The 21,777-nt window shown below is 43.7% G+C and overlaps 1 protein-coding gene and 1 pseudogene across 1 annotated transcript in view; both read left to right on the forward strand.

The window, feature by feature from the left end:
* The window catches only part of FAM3C (FAM3 metabolism regulating signaling molecule C), a 45,622-nt gene that overhangs the window by 13,883 nt on the left and 9,962 nt on the right, over positions 1-21,777 (forward strand). Inside the window, exons 2-5 of the mRNA XM_066633966.1 lie at positions 14,488-14,546; positions 16,430-16,534; positions 17,912-17,941; positions 18,819-18,942. Of these exons, the coding sequence (XP_066490063.1) occupies positions 14,534-14,546; positions 16,430-16,534; positions 17,912-17,941; positions 18,819-18,942 (272 nt within the window). The 5' untranslated portion in view covers positions 14,488-14,533. The remainder of the gene's footprint in view (positions 1-14,487; positions 14,547-16,429; positions 16,535-17,911; positions 17,942-18,818; positions 18,943-21,777) is intronic.
* On the forward strand, positions 19,500-19,619 carry LOC136657878 (5S ribosomal RNA; annotated as a pseudogene).

Below are 21,777 nucleotides of genomic sequence, written 5' to 3' on the forward strand. Positions count from 1 at the left end.
GGTGCTTGTGATGCCAAAATCCTTGTGTGCAACCTTTACCTCCTTCAGTGCTGAATAAGGAAGAGTTTGCCACACTCTAGTAACCTGTCCTTGTGCATCGTGACCCTGCACCACAGGACAGAGCAAGGATAGCTCAAGGGATTCTTCTGCTGTTAAATTCTCTAACTTCATGGCCTGGCGAGCAGTGGCTTCCATGAAGGAGGGTTGTCTAAAGTTTGGTGGTTCTTTTTGCTCTAACAGAGCTGGTGTAGAAGGGGGAGGAGGAGAAATACAAGGGCTTTTAGAAGGAGCATTGTTACTCTCCTGCCCTGGTGGCTCTGGCTTTGGAGTGCAGCTTTTGACAGCATTTAAACAAAGATGCCATAAATGAAGAACTTGAACAGAAACCCGGGGTTCTTTATGTAAAGTTTCTCCTATATGTTCCCAATCGTGTACCCTAAAAGTGCCTGCCTCCGGATACCATGGGCATTGTTCTCCAATTATGCGCACTAAGTCTGTGACCTCCTGCGAGGAAACAGAATGCTGTGCTTTTCGGAGGAGGAACCGTCATTGCGATGATGCTCTTGCTCAGCCGAAAGGCTGGAACCCATACTCACCTGGGACCCCGAAGGATGATTGACGCGTCTGTAACCTGTGCAAGGCGAGGTGAGCGGGCTGTAGTCTGCGTGGCCCCTGTTCCAGGGTCAGATGAAGCAATGACTGGGAAGCAACCCGAAACAGGCTACTTGATATAGAAAAGAGCAAAGAAGCTTGTTTCCTATACTTAGCTGGCCCCACGTCTGGGCGCCTGGTATAGCTACAATAGCGTTGAGAAGCAACTTGACTTCAGAGACAGGATGCTTATAAGAACAGATGCAGTGAAAAGTCAGAGAGGCAGAATAAACCCGAATGTAGCAACGCAAGGCTGCCTGGGAGACACACAAGACTGTATCTTGTTGCCTGAGGGAGAGTGCTAAAGCAGAAGCACTCTGAGGGTTTGAAAGTTAAAACTCGAGCAATAGAAAGTCAAAGCAATGAATGGGAGGTAGCCAGAGGACAAGCAGCCTGTCTACTATACCTGATTGTTGCAGAGGGTCCCTGTTCTAGGATTAGAGGTTCCTGTTCTGAGACTAGAAGTCCCTGTTCTAGGATTAGATGTCCCTGTTCGAGGCGCCAGATGTTGCAGTGACCCTTGGGGGAGCAACCAAGCCCCCAGGCTAGGTTGCTGGGTAAGTGCAGGAAAGAATCAAGGAGCCAAGGAAGAGACTAGAGACAGACTTTTAGATTCAAAGCAGAGAGAGAGAAAAGCTGATTCTACTAGCCTCCTCCTGCGTTTTTATTGTACTTGCAACATTAACAGCTACATTCAGTTCTCAGATAAAGCCACATTAGAATCTCATACAGGGGTGAGAACAATGGGTGCTTCTTCACAGAGTGCTGTATCAGCTATTGTCACACTTCAGCCTGGGAACTAGGCTGTCGGCATGCCGTAACAAGGGAGGGTTTGCCCGTTGCCATATCACCAAGGCTTTCTGTGTGCTTCTGCTTAAGCACTTAAACACCACAAAGGTACTGTGGGGCACTCCTTATCTGTGGGTTTGGCAACCTCAGATTTGTTTCAATGCAGATGCCACAACCCCACATCTGGAGGACCTCAAGGTCCTCCTGAGTGTGTCTAGGTCTTCTGGTTGTGTCCAAGAGGTGTTCTGAGGCACAGGGAGACTGAGCTCAACCTCCTCAGACCTCAGAACACCTTCTGGACATGACCAGAAGACCCTTCCAGTCACATCTGGGAGGTCCTTGAGGCCCTCCCTGTGGATTTGATTATCCATGGAAATCGAGTCCAGGAACTGATCCCACATAGATCAGTTGTAGTTTGATCTACATCAGGGGTGCCCAAACCCCGGCCCGGGGGCCACTTGCAGCCCTCGAGGCCTCTCAATGCGGCCCTCAGGGAGCCCCCAGTCTCCAATGAGCCTCTGGCCCTCCAGAGATTTGTTGGAGCCCGCACTGGCCCAACACAACTACTCTCAGCGTGAGGGCGACTGTTTGACCTCTCACGTGAGCTGTGGGATGAGGGCTCCCTCCATTGCTTGCTGTTTCATGTCTGTGATGCAGCAGAGGCAGCAAAGGAAAGGCCAGTCTTGCTTTGTGCAAGGCCTTTTATAGGCCTTGAGCTATTGCAAGACCTTCATTCATTCATATAAGTTCATCTTTAATATATTCATTTATGTAAACTTATACAAATTTATTCAAATTTTAAATGTAAATTAATTCTTTCCTCCCCCCGGCCCCCAACACAGTGTCAGAGAGATGATGTGGCCCTCCAGCCAAAAACTTTGGACACCCCTGATCTACATTGTAGTAACTGGACCATTTTCTTACCTCTCTGCTTTCAACGTTCTGTATAGTCCTGGAAACTCACTGGGTCATTTTTTGTTCCTGTTTTTTAAAAAATTATTTCGTTTACAAACATGTGCACTTCAGCTTCCCTAGGGATTTCCCTGACTGAGTAAGTAGAAACCAAAACTTTGAGGTCTCCTTTTTAGTTAAAACTGAGAGGCATGACCATCTGTGTTTGCTATTAATATGTTTTAGTTATTCTGTGTCTGGCCATGTGTGAACTCCCACTTATCTCTAAATCTGTTACATTAATTTTGTGGAACCAAATATTCTCATTTCAGTTAATAATTTCACTTACTAACTTTCAACTTATTTCCTTTTTAGCCCTTGCATTATTTCCTTTTTGCTTGCATTAAGAAAGTTTCATTCTGTCTCTCATTTTGAATGCAAATCAAGTTGGCTGTTCCAGGGTCTGAGTTGTAGGATCTTCCCACGCAAATCTAATTATAGACTTACATTTTTATTCTTACTTTGTTGAGACTGTGGTGCCTAAGTCTTTCGTTCAACTTCATATCTTATTTCGGAACCCAATGCAATACTTGATGCAACCATGGAATGTGACTGCATTTGGGGAAATGTTACAGATCTGCACTTTGAACAGGCTACTATGTATATGCTTTTAACAGTGATAGTAAATGGGACTTACTCCTGGGTAAGGTGGGTCGGATTGCAGCCCAGGGTTGTTAAAACTCTTCCTGCTTGATGATGTCACTTCCAGTCATGACTGCACTTCCAGTGAGTCCTGATAGTGAGTCCCGGTGCTAAAAGTTTGAGAACCACTGGCCATCTGAAGAGGGCTTTCTGAAGCTTGCAGAGGTTGCACATGTCTACCTGTGGCCTCTGAGCTTCAGAATGGCCTTTTCAGCCAAAAAAAACACTACTTCCAATTTCTCGAGGGATACCGGAAGTGACATTTTTATGCCATGGAAGACATTTTGAGGCCTGGGGAATCCCCTGGCTCTTGTCAGCTCTTGTCACTTCCGGAGGGCTCAGTCAGGGCCAAGTCTGACTCAACTCTGGTCCGGGGGACCCACGTTGAGCCAGATCCACAGGTATACAATCCACAGATACAGAGGCCCCACCTATATGTGTTACTTTGATATTGTGTTATTTTAATATTTTATATTAAATATCATCAATTTGCCATCATCAAACACAGATTTAAGAAGACAACAATGCAGTCTGGTGTTAGTGTTTAAGTACAGCATAAATCAATCAACTCTGATTTGTTTGTGATGGGGTGAGGAAATGATCAGAAGAGGAGTGGCCTCTCGGTACCATTCTGGGCAGTAGGTCAGTAGACGGAAATGAGTTTCCCATCTTTTGAATGCCACAGGCTGTAAGGCAATGATTCCCAAACTGGGCAGTGCCACAAGTCCCCAGGGGCGTTGCAGGACACACACCAGCTGAGCCACTCAGTAGTGGGGTCATGACAATACACAGCACGAACCAGAGGCTCTGATCCACGTGCTGTACATTTTTATGCCAAGTTTTTTGGGCCATCCCACTCACCCTTACCTAATTTTTGCCAAGTCTAGAGTCCTCTGCAGTCACTGAAACCAGACGTCCATACTGCTGACATCATGTTACACATTGTCTTGTCATTGGCATTTAAGTCTGGGTTTGGTGACTGTCAGCGCAAGGAGCAGGGCGTCGCCGGCCTGGTAAATTTGGGAAGTGCTGTAAGATATTGCTGACAGGGGTGTTGCTGAGTTTGGCCAGGCTGGACACTGGCTGAGAGTTCATGCCCTTTAGAAGACCCAACTGGGTAGGCCAGTTCTTGAACCTGCAGTGCCTGTGGCAATGATAAGACTTGATGCATGATTAGGCTTTGCCTCTGGACTGCCAGCAATCTAGTGCTGTCACTGATTGCTGGGCACTTTTGTTATAAATACAGTAATTTTGAGGGCAGGAATTAGCTAGCATGATGACTGCTTATGGAACCAGGCATGTCCAAGGCCAGCCTACCTCTTTCCTTGAGTAGAAGTAGGACCGAGTAACTGAGGCCACATTGCTATGGCTGTTAGGAGTTGTTCTAGATCAGAGAATTTCAACTGGTGGTACCGTGGCACATGGATGCACCACGAGTGGCCCACAGGTGTGCCGTGGGAATTTGGGGGAGAGTAATTTTTTAGAAGGGTGTTTGGGGAAGTGAGCCCCCCCCCACTGGTAGCACAGTGTGGCTTGTCATTGCGCCCCCCAAAAAAACCTTATTGTGTGTCCTGAAAATTTTAGCGCCTTGTCAGTGTGCTGTGAGGTGAAAAAAGAATGAAAGTAGCTGTTCTAGATGTTGTCCTATAAGAAATTTAGAATCTGAGGAATATACTGTTTTCCAACCCAAACTGCGGTCTAACTTTCCCAATGTATAGCAGGCAGAAACCATGGTTTAGAGCTGCTTGTCTGTTTTTGTCTTCTCTCAAAACTGGGATTTGTACATTCATTCTCATCTTTGTGGTGTGGCACCCTTCAGAGATGGAGCTATGTCTATAGCTGTGATTAATCAACTTGTCAGTACGATTTGTCAATTCAGGCATTGCATGAAACCATAATTAAACTTTCTTAACTGTGGTTTGGCATTTTGTCTGAATTGACAAAAGATGTTGGGACAAAGTGAAACTGAAATCAAGTGAAATTGGGGAAGCCTAGAAATTCTAAATTAACAAACCTGAGGAACCATATATCCATATATACTATATATGAGACTCTTGGGCCTATGTTTGTGTGGGGGGAACCCTCAGACTTTGTCAGTTAGTGGCTATCGACAGAGGTGAGACCAGCCAGGATAATGGAAGCAAGACCTGTATAGTGACAAATGGTGTTATACCAGCTTTGCTCCTTGTTTGTTAACTCCCAGAAGGTATGGGAGCTTTCAGATACAAATCCTTGTTTTGATCAATTAAAGTACATCCTCCTGAAGCCCATCCAGGTTCCCTGTGCATTTCCTTCCACCTGCACGTTTAATTAAGCTACCTCTGTTCCTATGGGTGCTACTAAGCCGTATGATGTAACTGCTGTTATTTTGGCTACTAAATAAATATGTAGGTAATGAATCCTATTACTCAGTCTCCAGTATGTGTACCTCTCATACAATTATAAATAAATGTTAAGTACCTGCCTTTCTTTAGTAGGTGGTTTTTTTTCCCCAGTCATTCATAAAATACAATGAATGAAATGTCAGGTTTTTTTTTCTATTCTGTTTATTGGCTTAGAGCCAACGATATGCACTGTGGAATCTTTGATTTCCCCCCTTTCCTGTTTTAGTCTGGGAAAAAGTTGACTAACCAGGAGTCATCCAGTAAAACTGATTGGCAGAAAATTTAGAACGACCCAAAAGAAGTATAGGGCCCCCTGTATCCACCGACCCCATATCCACAGTTCCAATTATCTGTGGATTCAGTTATCCACTGAGAGCTTCCCTGGCCCTCATAGTGTCTTTTAAAGGGATAAAATGTCACTTCCAGTTTTGTCAAAAAACCAAAAGTGATTTATTTTTTTCGTCTAAATGGCTCTTCTGAGCCCTGCAGATGCCACAGGCAGTAAGGGTAGCCAGAGGGGGGAGGGCATCCCCTATATTCACAGTTTCAGCTATCCAAAGGGTGTTCCAGAATGGAACCCCTGCAGATACAGGGCCAGGCCCATACTTCATACAGCACATAATTAGTCTGGAATTCAGTGACACAAGATATAGTGATGGGCACTAGCTTAGATGGCTTTAAAAGGGAATTTCTCAAATTCAGGGAGGACAAATCTGTCAATGGCTACATGCTACCTCCAATTCAGATGCAGTGTGCCAATGAATGAGGCAGCGCAGGCTGAATCCCAAACTCCATCCCAGGCCTGATCCTCCTACAGGGAGCAATGCAGGCTTCTCTGGTTCAGTGCCAAGTTGCCCCACAGCAGCTGCTGGGCTTATTCTAGGGCAGGGGTGCCCAAACCCTGACCCTCGGGCCACATGCGGCCCTCAAGGCCTCTCAATGCGGCCCTCAGGAAGCCCCCAGTCTGCAATGAGCCTCTGGCCCTCCAGAGATTTGTTGCAGCCCGCACTGGCCCGACACAACTGCTCTCAGCGTGAAGGCAACTGTTTGCGTGAGCTGTGGGATAAGGGCTTCCTCCACTACTTGCTGTTTCATGTCTGTGGTGCAGTAGTGGCAGCAAAGGAAAGGCCAGCCTTGTTTTGTGCAAGGCCTTTTTTAGGCCTTGAGCTATTGCAAGACCTTCATTCATTCATATAAGTTCATCTTTAATATATTCATTTATGTAAACTTATGTAAATTTATTCAAATTTTAAATGTAAATTAATTCTTTCTTTTCCTGGCCCCCCGAAGCAGTGTCAGAGAGATGATGCGGCCCTCCTGCCAAAAACTTTGGAAACCCCTGTTCTAGGGCAAGGGGACAAGTGTCCCCTTAACCTGAGGATATCTCCAGCACCCGAAAATCCCTTGTGGGATACAGTGGTAGCCATGCCTGCGCCATTGCATCACCACACAGGGATTTAGGTGGGACTGGACAGTTGGTAACACATGCCTTCCATTTTCCGTAAATCATGTTGAGTGATTAAACATGTCAATATATATCTTGCGCATGCAAGCCACTACTTTTCTGCAACAAATAATGTGGTGTGGCAGGTACACATTGGAATCTACATGCATGTAAGTCTTATTGCATAGCATTCTCCATGTGTGATAGTTGGGATTCTCCCCAAGATTCTCCCCAAGATTGGATGTCCACCCAGGCTCTTCAGCACATGTCCACAAGGACATGAAGGGCACTGTTGTCTTCGATGGCTCCACATCAGACCCTTTTGACATCCGAAGCGGAGTGAAGCAGGGCTGTGTTCTTGCACCAACCTTGTTTGGGATTTTCTTCGCTGTCCTGCTGAAGCAGGCCTTTGGAACTGCAACAGAAGGCATCTATCTCCGGACCAGATCAGACGGAAAGCTCTTCAACCTCTCCAGACTGAGAGCAAAATCCAAAGTCCAGCTGAAATGTCTGCGTGACTTCCTCTTTGCCGACGATGCAGCTGTCACTACCCACTCTGCCAAAGATCTCCAGCAGCTCATGGATCGTTTTAGCAAGGCCTGCCAAGATTTTGGACTGACAATCAGCCTGAAGAAAACACAGGTCATGGTTCAGGATGTGGACTCACCTCCCTGCATTACAATCTCTGAGCATGAACTGGAGGTTGTCCATGACTTTGTGTACCTTGGCTCAACGATCTCCGACACTCTTTCTCTCGATACCGAACTAAACAAGCGCATCGGTAAAGCAGCTACCACGTTTTCCAGACTGACAAAGAGAGTCTGGTCCAACAAGAAGCTGACGGAACATACCAAGATCCAGGTCTACAGAGCTTGCGTCCTGAGTACACTTCTGTACTGCAGCGAGTCATGGACTCTTCGCTCACAACAGGAGAGGAAACTGAGTGCTTTCCACATGCGCTGCCTCCGACGCGTTCTCGGCATCACCTGGCAGGACAAAGTTCCAAACAACACAGTCCTGGAACGTGCTGGAATCCCTAGCATGTATTCACTGCTGAAACAGAGACGCCTGCGTTGGCTTGGTCATGTCGTGAGAATGGATGATGGCCGGATCCCAAAGGATCTCCTCTATGGAGAACTCGTGCAAGGAAAGCGCCCTACAGGTAGACCACAGCTGCGATACAAGGACATCTGCAAGAGGGATCTGAAGGCCTTAGGGATGGACCTCAACAAGTGGGAAACCCTGGCCTCTGAGCGGCCCGCTTGGAGGCAGGCTGTGCAGCATGGCCTTTCCCAGTTTGAAGAGACACTTTGCCAACAGTCTGAGGCTAAGAGGCAAAGAAGGAAGGCCCATAGCCAGGGAGACAGACCAGGGACAGACTGCACTTGCTCCCGGTGTGGAAGGGATTGTCACTCCCGGATTGGCCTTTTCAGCCACACTAGACGCTGTGCCAGAACCACCTTTCAGAACGCGATACCATAGTCTTTCGAGACTGAAGGTTGCCAATACAAGATAGTTGGGATTAAATGAGTCAAACCTAAGATCTCTTCATAGTTAAGATTCCAGTCTTCATATAGGAAAAAGTATAAACCTACTCTTTGTCTGTCTCCTCAGCCTAGGTTGCACAAACCACAGATTACATAGTAAAGTACTTGTACCAATTTAGGTTTCAGGTGGAGAACTGCATGGTTAAACATTTTTCCCCATAAAAAAAAAAAAAATCCTTGCACCTAGAAAGTTAGATATCAGGGAGAAGAATTCTAGATTTGCTGGCTTCTTGATATGCTGGCTTAGTATATACAGGGAATATGTTTTAATAAAGGAGCACACAACCATGGTTTGATATGCCATTTTTGTGCCTCCTCGTAAGTTGGAATTTTTAGCAACACAGAAGGATTCTCAGCTTGTCACTGAATGAATTAAACTATGCTATTCACTTTTCTCTTAACTGTACTGTATGCATCTCTTTGTTTTTATAGCTTTTATTTACTTTTTAAATAGTGTGTGGAATTTATTAATTTATTCTGATATTTAGCAGAATCTGTGATTCCCAGGCCACTAGTAATATTAATTACTTCATTATTTATTATGGAGTGATAAAGGCTATCACTCACCAAAGGCTACTAAAAAAACTCCACAGTCAGGGAATTAGAGGGCAGGTTCTCTCATGGTTTGAGAACTGGTTGAAGACCAGGAAACAGAGAGTGGGTGTCAATGGGCAATTTTCACAGTGGAGAGAGGTGAAAAGCGGTGTGCCCCAAGGATCTGTCCTGGGACCAGTGCTCTTCAACCTCTTCATAAATGACCTGGAGACAGGGTTGAGCAGTGAGGTGGCTAAGTTTGCAGATGACACCAAACTTTTCCGAGTGATGAAGATCAGAAGTGATTGTGAGGAGCTCCAGAAGGATCTCTCCAGACTGGCAGAATGGGCAGCAAAATGGCAGATGCGCTTCAATGTCAGTAAGTGTAAGGTCATGCACATTGGGGCAAAAAAATCAAAACTTTAGATATAGGCTGATGGGTTCTGAGCTGTCTGTGACAGATCAGGAGAGAGATCTTGGGGGGGTGGTGGACCGGTCGATGAAATTGTCGACCCAATGTGCGGCGGCAGTGAAGAAGGCCAATTCTATGCTTGGGATCATTAGAAAAGGTATTGAGAACAAAATGGCTAATATTATAATGCCGTTGTACAAATGGATGGTAAGGCCACACCTGGTGTATTGTGTCCAGTTCTGGTCGCTGCATCTCAAAAAAGACATAGTGGAAATGGAAAAGGTGCAAAAGAGAGCGACTAAGATGATTACTGGGCTGGGGCACCTTCTTTATGAGGAAGGGCTACGGCGTTTGGGCCTCTTCAGCTTAGGAAAAGAGGCGCCTGAGGGGGGACATGATTGAGACATACAAAATTATGCAGGGGATGGACAGAGTGGATAGAGACATGCTCTTTACACTCTCACATAACACCAGAACCAGGGGACATCCACTAAAATGGAGTGTTGGGAGAGTTAGAACAGACAAAAGAAAATATTTCTTTACTCAGCGTGTGGTTGGTCTGTGGAACTCCTTGCCACAGGATGTGGTGATGGCGTCTAGCCTAGACACCTTTAAAAGGGGATTGGACACGTTTCTGGAGGAAAAATCCATTATGGGTTACAAGCCATGATGTGTATGTGCAACCTCCTGATTTTAGAAATGGGCTATGTCAGAATGCCAGATGCAAGGGAGGGCACCAGGGTGAGGTCTCTTGTTATCTGGTGTGCTCCCTGGGGCATTTGGTGGGCCGCTGTGAGGTACAGGAAGCTGGACTAGATGGGTCTATGGCCTGAGCCAGTGGGGCTGTTCTTATGTTCTTATTAATAATTTTAATTTAAAAAACAAGGTAGCTGACACTGTGTACAGTATTTCATTTCTGGAACTTGGAGCAGAAGTAATATTCTAGGTGCATTCAGGATGTGCTCTGTTTAGTTATTCTCTGCTATGAAGAAACAATATTTTTTTTTGGTCGGAACTGCATGTTGACATAAAAGTAAATACAGACTCGGTACCTGTTTGGTTTTCATTATAATCTGTGTTCTGTCATTTACTTTTACAAAAGTGCTTTGTTATCTGTTGGGAATTCATTTCTGGCTCCCTGTGGATACCGGAAACTGCAAATATAGGAGAAATTTATATAAATAGCCCTGCACGCCCGTTATATTACCTTTTTGTATTGGAGAAGCTCTTGCAGCTTGATGTTCTCATTTGACCATCTTGCTTAAACTGAACTGTTGAACATGCAGGCAACAAGCCTGCACACTCTAGAGAGGTTAACAGGGTTGGTCAACCCTGGGTTGGTTAACAGGGTTGTACCCTCTAGTGTACAAGGTGATTGACTGATCACCCTCTAGTGTGCTGATTGATTGATTGCTGTCAAACAAGAGCAAACAAGTGCTGCAAGCACTTCTCCAGTACAACAAAGATAATTTAATGGGTGTGGGGGGGGGGTATCTGCAGATTTATGGATAATTAAAACCACAGGTTTGGAATCTGCGGATATGAGGGCCTTCCTGTATACAATTTAGCAAAAGTGAACTATAAATTGCATCTGTTGGTAAAAGGAAGGTACTTTCCTTTCTTCTCTTCATTCTGAATGCTAATAGAAGTGGTTGAGACTTAGAAAGTTTTACTGTCTTAAAAATGCAGTTCTCTGTCAGTTATTACTAATTATTTACCCCGTTACAGGAAAAGTATAATCAATGTAATCTTGTTTCTTAGTGAATTGTTAAAAAGTAACATGTAATCAAGTTTTTGCAGGAGTTCAGAAAATGTGCTAAACTCTTAACAGTAGTTTTTTTCCCCCCTTCGATAGGCTGTTTTACAGTTCTGATAGAAATAAAATTTAGTTAAGTGTAATGATTTTCCATATACTGTGCGTTGGCAACCTTCAGCCCCGAAAGACTATGGTATCGCACTCTGAATGGTGGTTCTGGAACAGCATCTAGTGTGGGTGAAAAGGCCAATTCGGGAGTGACAGTCCCTTCCACACTGGGAGCAAGTGCAGTCTGTTCCTGGTCTGTCTCCCTGGCTATGGGCCTTCCTTCTTTGCCTCTTAGCCTCAGACTGTTGGCCAAGTGTCTCTTCAAACTGGGAAAGGCCATGCTGCACAGCCTGCCTCCAAGCGGGCCGCTCAGAGGCCAGGGTTTCCCACCTGTTGAGGTCCACTCCTAAGGCCTTCAGATCCCTCTTGCAGATGTCCTTGTATCGCAGCTGTGGTCTACCTGTAGGGCGCAGGTTAAAGACTGGATGCCATCTGCTTGTTCTGTGGGAGCCCCCTTCAGCCTTTGACTGAGCTTTTAGAATGTCTTGCAGTGTTTACAGATATTCTGCGTGGTTGGAGTACCGTATAAATTTCTGCGTAAGTACTTGGACAAAACAATGCAGCTTGTTTTAGGGAAGCAAAATCTTCCAGGGGGTCAAGAGAGATTATGCATCATCAGCTAAAGGGGAAGGGATTGTATAGGGCAGGCTTAGATGTTGAAAGCTGGGAAATCTTCATAAGGAACAGGACCCAGAGGTAGGGTCCTTAGAAAATAAACAGAACAGAGTACAGGTGGGATCCTATCTGCTGGGGTTCCCTTGCAGAACCCCCCCCCCCCCGGCATGAATACCAAAATCTGCATAATCTGGAGGCCAAATTTAAAGGGCTTTTTAAAAAGCATGCCAAAATCGGGTTTCCTACCTTTACACAGCCAAACTGTGCTGTTGCAGCCTCTGCAGCTATTTTTAGGCTTGAAAAGACCTACTTCTAGGTCACAGAGAGGTTCCTTGCTCCTCCCAGTTTTCCCCGGAATGCATCTGCATGATCCAGAAGTGTGTCTTTCAAGCCTAAAAAATAGCTGCAGAGGCTGGACAATTCGGCACAGTTTGGAACCTAATCTTGGCACACTTTTTTTTAAAAAGCCCTTTAAATTTGGCACCCAGTATCTGCTGGTATCCACAGTAAGTTGAATCTGTATGAATAATCTGAGTAACAGGGACCCAAGGGAAGGGTGAGCTGAAAAGACAATAGCTGGGTTCAGAATGAATGCCAAACCAAGTTTGCCACATACCAGAGCTTGTTTAGGACCAGCAAATAGCATGAGTGAATTCATAACCCCCTCAACTTTTTTTCCTTAAGTGAAAGACTTTCTGATCTTAGAATTGTTTTCAAAGTACCTGCATCTGCTAGGTGCTATAATTAAACGATAATGCAGACCCTGGCAACAGGCTTCTAGTCGTGCATGACAATCTTAGGTTAATTAAATTCATTACGGTCACTCCAGCAGCAGAGCAGATGTGATGTTATAAAATACCCTTACTAATATCACATATATGAGACTGATAAAACGTTCAAGTGCCAAAATTGAGTTTTTTAATTAAGTCAGTTTTAGTGGAATAGAAAAAAATGTGCAATAAATGGCCTTTCGGGTCATATTTCAGTGAAGTGGATGTATTGAAAACGTAGTGAGAGGATTGCTTGGTTTTTGAAATAGTTCTATTTCAGGAATTCTGTGGGTGGAGGTAGTGTGATGGGTGGGGCAGTCTTCTAGAATGGTCTCTTCCTGCTATGTTTTGAACTGCTGATGCCCAAAGCTAATTTTGTGTGTTGTAGAAACAAACGAATTTTCAGGACGCTGTATTCATGAAGCGAGGGTATAGGCTGCAAATTCTCTTGAACTGAGCTGATATCTTGGTGTTCACCTGTGTGCAGCAATTACTTTCTATATTTCAGCTAAGCTGGAAGCAGGGGAAGGAAGGAGGAGGGCTGCATGTGTCTTTTGTGATTAGCCACATTCCTTTTGGAAAGTAAGAAACTGCTATACCCAATCTGCTCCAAAATACATTTGAATAAATGCTAATCTAACTCTGCCAGCATTCTGGCTTTTAGTCCAACACACTACTTTCTTGGGTGGGGGAGGGGGAACGTCCTTAGAATTTTATTTTCTTGCAGTCTTTGAAATGTTCCTTCAGTTGGGAGCATTGGATTAAAGAGTACATTAGTGTGGTGTACTTGAATGGGGGAGAAGTCACACTAACCCATTTAAATTTTTTTCTCTCTTGAATTTGGGAACATTTACTTGAAACTGAACAGGTGTATTTAGCCTGGAGCCTCTCAACTGGGCTCTCAGCTATTTATGGGGCTATAACTTAGCGATGGCTGCAGATATGGCTGGGAATGTTCCTTGATAAAAATGTAGGGAGCTGTTGCCAATCATTGTAGACAATAGCAGGCTTGATGGCCCCATGGCCTGATATATGGCAGCTTCTTGTGTTGATTTTGAAAAAGTCCTGACGAAAGAGCTATTTAGGTTCAACCAAGAGCATGCCTGCTCCCAACTGCATATTGGGCTTTCTTTCTTTCTTTCTTTCTTTCTTTCTTTCTTTCTTTCTTTCTTTCTTTCTTTCTTTCTTTCTTTCGAATCACAGCACATGTGGCTTTTGAAACTTCTCTGACTACTGATAGGTATTTGTTGTGCAACATGAGTGCCTGAGCATGTGAAACTGGTTCTTTAGCTTTGGCTGTAGGGTTAATCTTGAGCACAAGTTGCACTATGCAAATGAACCCAGATGGTTTGTTCTGGATTTTTTTTTCCCAATGTCTATTTTTAATTGTATACATCATGTATCTACCAGTGGTAGAAATAAATAGAACTTATGGTGCTCATTTGAAAGTGAGATGAAAATAGATGAATTTCTGGATTTCCAAGTAACAACAGTTATTGTAGACCATTTGGGATGAAGAATCCTAGCTGTTCACTTTTTAGTGTTTGTGAATATCTCCTCTTCATATCACAAAAGATGTGCAGTGCACAAGTAAAACAGACACCTGCTTGAACAGGTGGGGGGTGTGTGGACATCAGAAAGTGAAACGCATACAGATAGTCTTTGCAGCCAGTTTGTTCTGGCCAGGCTGCTTTCCTAAATGAGTTCTAAACATCTCCAGATGTCATTCCTAGAGGAGATTATAGTATTGGTTTGAATCATTATGTCATTGTCATTACAACTGTGACTTGGAGGCTCATTAACATTTCAGTGGAATTATCTAATAGAAAACTTCTTGCTTTGTTGTGTTCTAATTGTGTGTTGATTTCCCTCCCACTCCTCTAGGTAGCTGGTTAAATGCAGTTGTGTCAGTAAGGAAGGAAGGGCAAACATGAGGATAGCAGGTAAGAATGACAAGCGGTTTATTTGGGAGTATACGAATGGTTCCCTGTCTCAAAAGGGCTCACAATCTTTTAAAAAAAAAAAAGAATGCAAAAGAATCACCAGAAAACAGACACTTGACTAGGTTGCTAGCATGAATCAGGGCAGTTGATCTTCTTCTGCTAAAGATAAGAAAACTACTTTTGAAAGACGTGTCTTTGCCTTTTGAACAGGGGAATGATTATTATGTAAGTTGAGTCTGGGAAAAGTAGAAAGTTAGTTTACCCTTTTAAAAATGCTTTTATGTATTCAGAGGTAGTCATTTGCATTCACATTCACGCATTTGCATTGGTAGTCATTTGTCCACTTGTGAGGTCCATGGTGGGCGGAGACCCCGCCCCTTTGGGTGTGCCCGAGCACGGGAGGCTTACCCGGACGATGCGCGCAGGTCGTCGGCGGAAAGAAGGACGTGAGGCAGATATAGCAGATTTGCACAGCCGGTTTACTCTGGTTAAACTCTTGACATTCATGGGGCCTGTTACGTCACAGGCCCCTTTGTTTTACATAGACTCGTGGCGTCGGCGAACAAGATGCCCGTTCCCCACTCCTGCCTGACCCCTTGAGGTTTCTGGCCGGGCTCCCCGGCTGGTGCCAGTCAGAAAGGGGTATGGGTTCCCGAGGGCTGCAGTACCGTTGTCGGGGGTCAGCTTAGCTGTCCTCAGGAGGGCCCCCTGTACCTCCGGTCTTGCCCCTTGATCAGCTGGCCTCCAATGGGGGTAGTTGATATGGGGTCCTAGGTGTTGCCGCCTCGCCTCTCCGGTTTTCACCCCCGGGCCACAGGCGTGTCTAGGGTCGGGTGGTTCCCAGCCCCCAGCCCTTCTCTCCAGGGCTGAGATGAGCAGAGTTCCCTTTGGAGCCTGGGTTGGCTGAATAAGGCCGGGGTGGCTACCCCCTCTGGCCTCCTCTGCGATCCCCCTCCCGACTGGAGAGGAGCGACCTCTCCCTAGGCTGTCCAGCCTCCTTATGAAGCTAACCTTGTTCTGGTCCAACCCCACCCCTTCTGCCCATGTGGCTGCTGACTGCTCCCAGGAGGCAGTAGGGTCTACTCCCAGGGAAGTGATAGTGCTCAGGTTCTACTCCCGAGGAGGCCCTTACCCCTGAGGAGACCCCTGCTTCCGGGGTGATTCCTGGCCTCCTGGGCTTGGGCCTAGGTGACACCACTACATGATAATTTGGTCATTATTGTTACCAAGTTGACACTGTAGGCTTGAAAAGAAACATCTCCTGGCAGAAAACATCCTATGGAGTGAAAAGACAACCTAATGTTTTTACCATGTTTAACCAGGTTTTGTTTTACACCTAAATCTTATTCTCTTGACAAATCATTAAACAAACATGCACATAAGCACATATACCTATGTACCTGTACACACACTTTGTTGGATTCTTGAGAATGTTTAACAAAGTAACATTCTAGGCCTCAAAGTATAGGTACTGAAGTGTTTTTTTGAAAATGCAAGAGCAAAAATTTGAAGAATCCATTTCAAGAGAGCAATTTGTGTTCTGTGTCCTAATTTTGGCTCTTATTTTTAATTACAGTTTTCTACTTTGAAGGTTGAAGAAATGTTTACTTTTTAAACAAAGTAGCAGATTGCTTATCAGAGTTAACAGGCAAAGGGAAATGGCTGAGAGTTGTTATCTTTTTCTCCTGCTTAGCCTCTTTTGTTTCTTTCCTCTTCAGCCTGAGTCACCTTCCAGTGACTCTTGCACCTTTCACTAGGCCTGCATATATATATATATATATATATTTGCTTTTTGGGGGTCCCTATTTGAGTGGTTGATAAATACTTTGCTGCATAATGTTGGAACAGTTGATGAGAAACATAATTTTCTCTTCTTGGTGTAGGAGCTGCAAAACTGGTGGTAGCAGTAGCTGTGTTTCTGCTGACATTTTATGTCATATCTCAAGTATTTGAAATAAAAATGGATGCCAACTTAGGAAACCTTTTTGGTAAGTGTCTGGGTTCAGTTATTTTCCTTGCATAGTTTCAGTTAGAAGTTTGGTATTTAAATCATTTTTGTATATGTGATATTTGTGCTTCAGGAGAATGACTTGCCTTTTGAGTCTCTTTTTTTTGTTCCCATATAAACTTTGAATAGTTTACCAACCTGAGAACCCAGTTGTATCCAACTTTCCAGCACCAATGCAGGTGCTTTGTTACTTTTAGCCATTAATTATTTGATTTGATTATTTGATAGCCATTAGTTATTTGATTTTTCTTTGTAAACCACTTTGTGAACTTTTAGTTGAAAAGCGGTATATAAATACTGTTAATAATAATAATAATAATAATACCTTGAGGAGGCCTCTGTGACAGCCTCCCTGCCACAGGATGTAGTGCATGTACTGTGGGCATGGCTGCATCAGCACTGGAAAGTTGGATAGGTTTGGACCCTGGGTCTGGTTGGTTTGGCTTATTGGTAACCCGTCAATACAGCCTTGCATTCAATATGCCCTTTTCATTTGCTTTCAACTAATCTTTGAAGGTTTCCCTGTGTCACAAAAGCATAATTTAGAGCAACGTTTGTCAAACTCTGGGTCAGGAACCACTAAGTGGGTTACAAGCCAATATCAGGTGGGTTGCATAGCACCTAGCTCAGCTGCCCCTGAAAATACAGAGCTTCTGGACAGGGCGGGCTCCTGGTGGGAGAGAGGCATGGGACTTTGCCCTGAATAGGTGGGAAGATGGAATGCTGGAAAGGGGGGGAGGGCTGTGTGGTTGGAGAAGGATCCACGCCTGTGCTGTGCTTTGACTTCCGAGCTTGAATGTTTGAATTCCAAGCTATGCAAAATAACAGCACAAGCATGGTGTGTAATGGGACCTTTGGCTGATCACAGCTTAGGTTTGAAGCCTAAATTGATGATGCCATTTCTGGCCATGGCATCACTTCAAGGGGTTCCCAAGCAATTATCATTCTAAAGTGGGTCCTGGTGTTCAAGAGTTTGAGAACATTTTTTCAAGAGCTTTAAAACATTTTTTTAAAATATTTCAGCATTCTTGAATTATATTAAATAAAACCCGTATAGAAATATTGATAGAACTAAAATTACTCATTCTTTAATGACCCAGTAACACAATCACAATTAAACAGAGTTATAGCGATTTGCAACTTGTTATCCCACCAGGCAAAAACACCTGTCCATAACACCTCGTGCTATACTCAAATGGGCATTTTGTGGCTCCCAGATGGGGAACCATTGGTTCAATGTCAAAGCTTGTTTACCTCAATGAGAAGTCTAATTTTCAAGCCCTCTTTTTGATGTGACAGGTTTTTAAAGGTCTGTAAAGAATGGGAATAATATAATTATTTTTAACCTCTCTCTTAGCAAGATCACCATTGGACCCTCCTGTACGGCGTAAGTATTGTGGGACAGGGTTTTACTTGTACTTTATGCTGCTGTTAAACAGGGTTAGGCAGTAAGATGTGGGAGCCCTGTTTGGCCCACCAAAAATCTTCCCATCCCTGCCTCTACTTTCTCCCGAATGACCAGTCCATGGATGAGACACAACATAGTAGCAGTGCAGGATGGGTTGGACACGCATAAAAACTTGATGAATTATGGTCCTTGATGCATATCTCTGTTGATCATTAGTAATGGGGAAAAACAGTTTCCATCATCAGATCAGTACATTCAGATGAGGTAGATGGGAGCTGGACCTCAAAGTGTTTCTCTCTCTCTGCCTTGATCTTCGGTGATGAAGATGTTTTTACTCCTTGACCCAAGTTGGATGATTGCCCTGGAATTTTCTAATATTTGCCTAGTTTTAGATAGTTTTTCAAAGAGAGAATTGCTTGCCTGTCAGGGGAATGTTGATCTTTGGTTTCATGTATTTGGTCCAGTGACAGTGGACAGTGACAGTATTTGGTCCACACAGAGCAAGCCATGTTGGTTGGTTTGTAGATTATTGCCCAAGTCTGACTTTCTCTTCCTTTTAATGGTTCCACATTCTGCGTATGAGCCAGATTTCTTTGGCTATAAGCGTATAGCCAATAAAATAACCTATTTGCCAGTGTTCAGGGCTCCATAGAACACTTCTTCAAAACATTTTGTTTACAAACAGCCTTCCAGCTCCTGACATGAAATGGGTACAAATGCCTTTCTGGGTTAGTGTGTGTGTTGAAAAAAAGTCCACATCCTCTCCGTAAAATGTTTATGAAATGAAGAGAATATCAGGGATTATTGAATATTTAACAAAATAGAATTTAATTCTTTTTTCTCTCTCTCTCCAAAGCTACAAAGCCCCCAAGATATAAATGTGGAACTACAAAAGCCTGCCCAGAAAAGCATTTTGCTTTCAAAATGGCAAGTGGAGCAGCCAACGTTGTTGGACCTAAAATTTGTGTCGAAGATAATGTGTAAGTATGAGTTATACTTTTCTTCCTTTATGATCATTGTGAAGATAGTGGTGGATAATTTGAATTCCTTCTGCGAGTGAACAGAACATTTTGCACTGAACATAAAAAGTTAAAATGGTACTCAAAACATAATTTGAAATGTTTCTCAAGTTTTAAGCCACAGTTTAAAGCATATTATAGGATCTGGTCTCAACGTTAATGATACCCCTTAAATGCTAGTAGTTCTTGTTGCTAACTAGCTAAAGCAGTGGTTCCCGAACTGTGAATCAGGACCCACTGGTGGGTTGCGACCTGAGTTTTGGTGGGTTTTCAAAGTGCGATCGAAAGATCAACTAGCTAATCGCATCAGGCCCTGAGGCTATTAAAAAATCAGGTTCTGTAGCCGCTAATTACCCTGCAAAGAGCTCAGCTCCTGCAGTTTGCAAGATAGCTACTAACTGCCCTGCAAGGAGCTGAGCTCCTGAGGTTTGCAAGCATGTGTACATATAGAGAGATAAAATTTGAGGGTCTTTTTTCTGGTTATTATTTAAAAAATGAATATTTCTTTCTATATCTCCTTTTACAGCAACTGTTACCCTGCACATGCCGGATCTCGTCTGATCTCGGAAGCTAAGCAGGGTCAGGCCTGGTTAGTACTCGGATGGGAGACCGCCGGGGAATACCGGGTGCTGTAGGCTTATACCATAGTCTTTTGAGACTGAAGGTTGCCAACCATCATCTCCTTTTTTTAAAAGTCTAATAAAGCTAGGTTGGTCCTGATAGACTTGTTTTAAAAAGTGGGTACTGGTGCTAAAATGTTTGGGAACCACTGAGCTATGGTGTACCAACTCCGAATAGTGTATTTCGAAATGATTATTATATGATAAAGAATTCACTTGATTTTTCGGTATCTTTGAAGTAGCTCTTTTATTGTGTATTAATCTCTTATCAACGTGTAAAGTGTGTACTGCAGTTAATGCTAAACCTGTTTTCTAAAATCTCAAAGTGTTATATCCAGAGTTCTATCAGTCATAACTAAGTAAGGTTCGCTGAGACCAATGGGATACAGTCGCAACTAACGAAACCAGCCCAATCCTAACAAAACCCTCCCCCAGCAGATGCAGCAGCTCTAATGGAATGCACGCCCTGTATTCTGTGAGTGGAGGCAGTGTGTGTGTGTGTGTGTGTGGGGCCTTCATTAGGTAACATTACCTTGAGGAACATGTGTTCCCTTACCCCAGGGCACACTACATACGCGTAGCTTCTTCCTCTTCTGGGATGTAATGCGTAGACATGTACTGTTTGAGATGTGGCCAGATAAGATAAAGATGTGACTAAGAAGTAGATCATCGGTTTTTCTTTACTCAACAATATTGTGTAATAAATTTCCAGGTTTAAAGTCTGAACCAGATCCGAACATCTCCATTTGGCAAAAAACAGAATTGCATAGGGAATCTCTCTTCTACTTCCTTGTTGTCACCTGTCTGGCCTTGACTTTTCTTAGGGCCCAATGGTATCCAACTTTGCAGTGCTTATGCGGCCCTGAGGTAAGGGAACAAATGATTCAGTGCGTGCCCTGTTGGCACAGCTGCATCAGTGGTGGAATGTTGGGCAGGATTCGGCCATTAATGTTTTACCTTCAGCCAGACGGTGGTCTTAATTGTACTATTCGGTCAGTGAGCTCTGATTTAAACTATTATAGGCTACCCTGAGAACAAATAGCGGAAAGGCAGCGTATTAAAAAATAATAATAATTTTTTAAATGCTGACTATTCACATAAGTATTGGTATCTAATAAAATATTTAATATTTTTTTTCAGAATGATCGTGTGTGTCAAGTTCCTCAGGATGTTTTGTTAATGAGTAATATAAATATATCTTTTAATATTTCTCATTTTTGCTATGCCGTTTTATTCAGTTCTGGAAACTGATGCCGTAACCTAGCTGTTCCTTTTGCAGTTATTAAGGAAGATATCTGCCCAGTCAAATAAAGTTATGCAAATAAATATGAAACTGTAATTACAGTTGCAGTTTGTAACTATAAAGTTGCGAAAGACTCAGTTGCTAGTAGTTGTGGTTCTCAAGCTACAGTTAATGAGGTCATATCAACATGTGAATGAAGATGTTGTGCGTCTTCAAATTCTCTCTTACTATGCTTTTACTGCCCTTTGAAATTGAGACAGCCCATCCCCTGCGGTCATTTGGGGGGGGGGGAAGAGGACTGTTGTGTGTACTACCAGGATCTGAAGCGGAGTTGGAGGCAATGGAAGAAGGATCTTTTCCTGGGTGGCACTGGGGTGGAACACTCTCCCATTGTGCCCCCTCTCCACTGACCTTCTGATAGGGACTAAAAAACCTTTTAACGTTGCCCAGCCTTCTTCCTCTAGTTGTGTTTCTCTTGGGTCTCTCCCTTCAAATTTCACTTTTTAAAAATGGGCCCTTATACTCGACTGCAATTTTATTGTCATTGTTTTATTGCATTTTATGTTTTTAGTGGTATTTATTGTGTGTGTTTGTTGTAAGCTGCCTTGGGCGTCTTACTGTTTTTTGAAAAAAATAATGAGGATAAAGTGGGGTATGCAGCTTTTAAAATAAATAAATACATTTTACATTTCCATCTTTCTGGACACTGTTTCCCCCCTCCCCACTGACCCATTGACCGAAAATTTAAACATGAAACCTGAACTGATGTGCTGCTTCCCCCTTGTGGCAATTCTGGAGCATCACACTCACTAACTGTCTTAACAGGCTCAATAAAACACCTTGTCAGAGTTTACTACAACTACTACTACTACTATTTCTGCATACCTGAAATCTTACTGCTTGTTGAGATGCACACTATAACACTTTCCTGTA

The sequence above is a fragment of the Tiliqua scincoides genome, chromosome 7 (assembly GCF_035046505.1).
Source record: "Tiliqua scincoides isolate rTilSci1 chromosome 7, rTilSci1.hap2, whole genome shotgun sequence".
NCBI classification, from domain to species: domain Eukaryota; kingdom Metazoa; phylum Chordata; class Lepidosauria; order Squamata; family Scincidae; genus Tiliqua; species Tiliqua scincoides.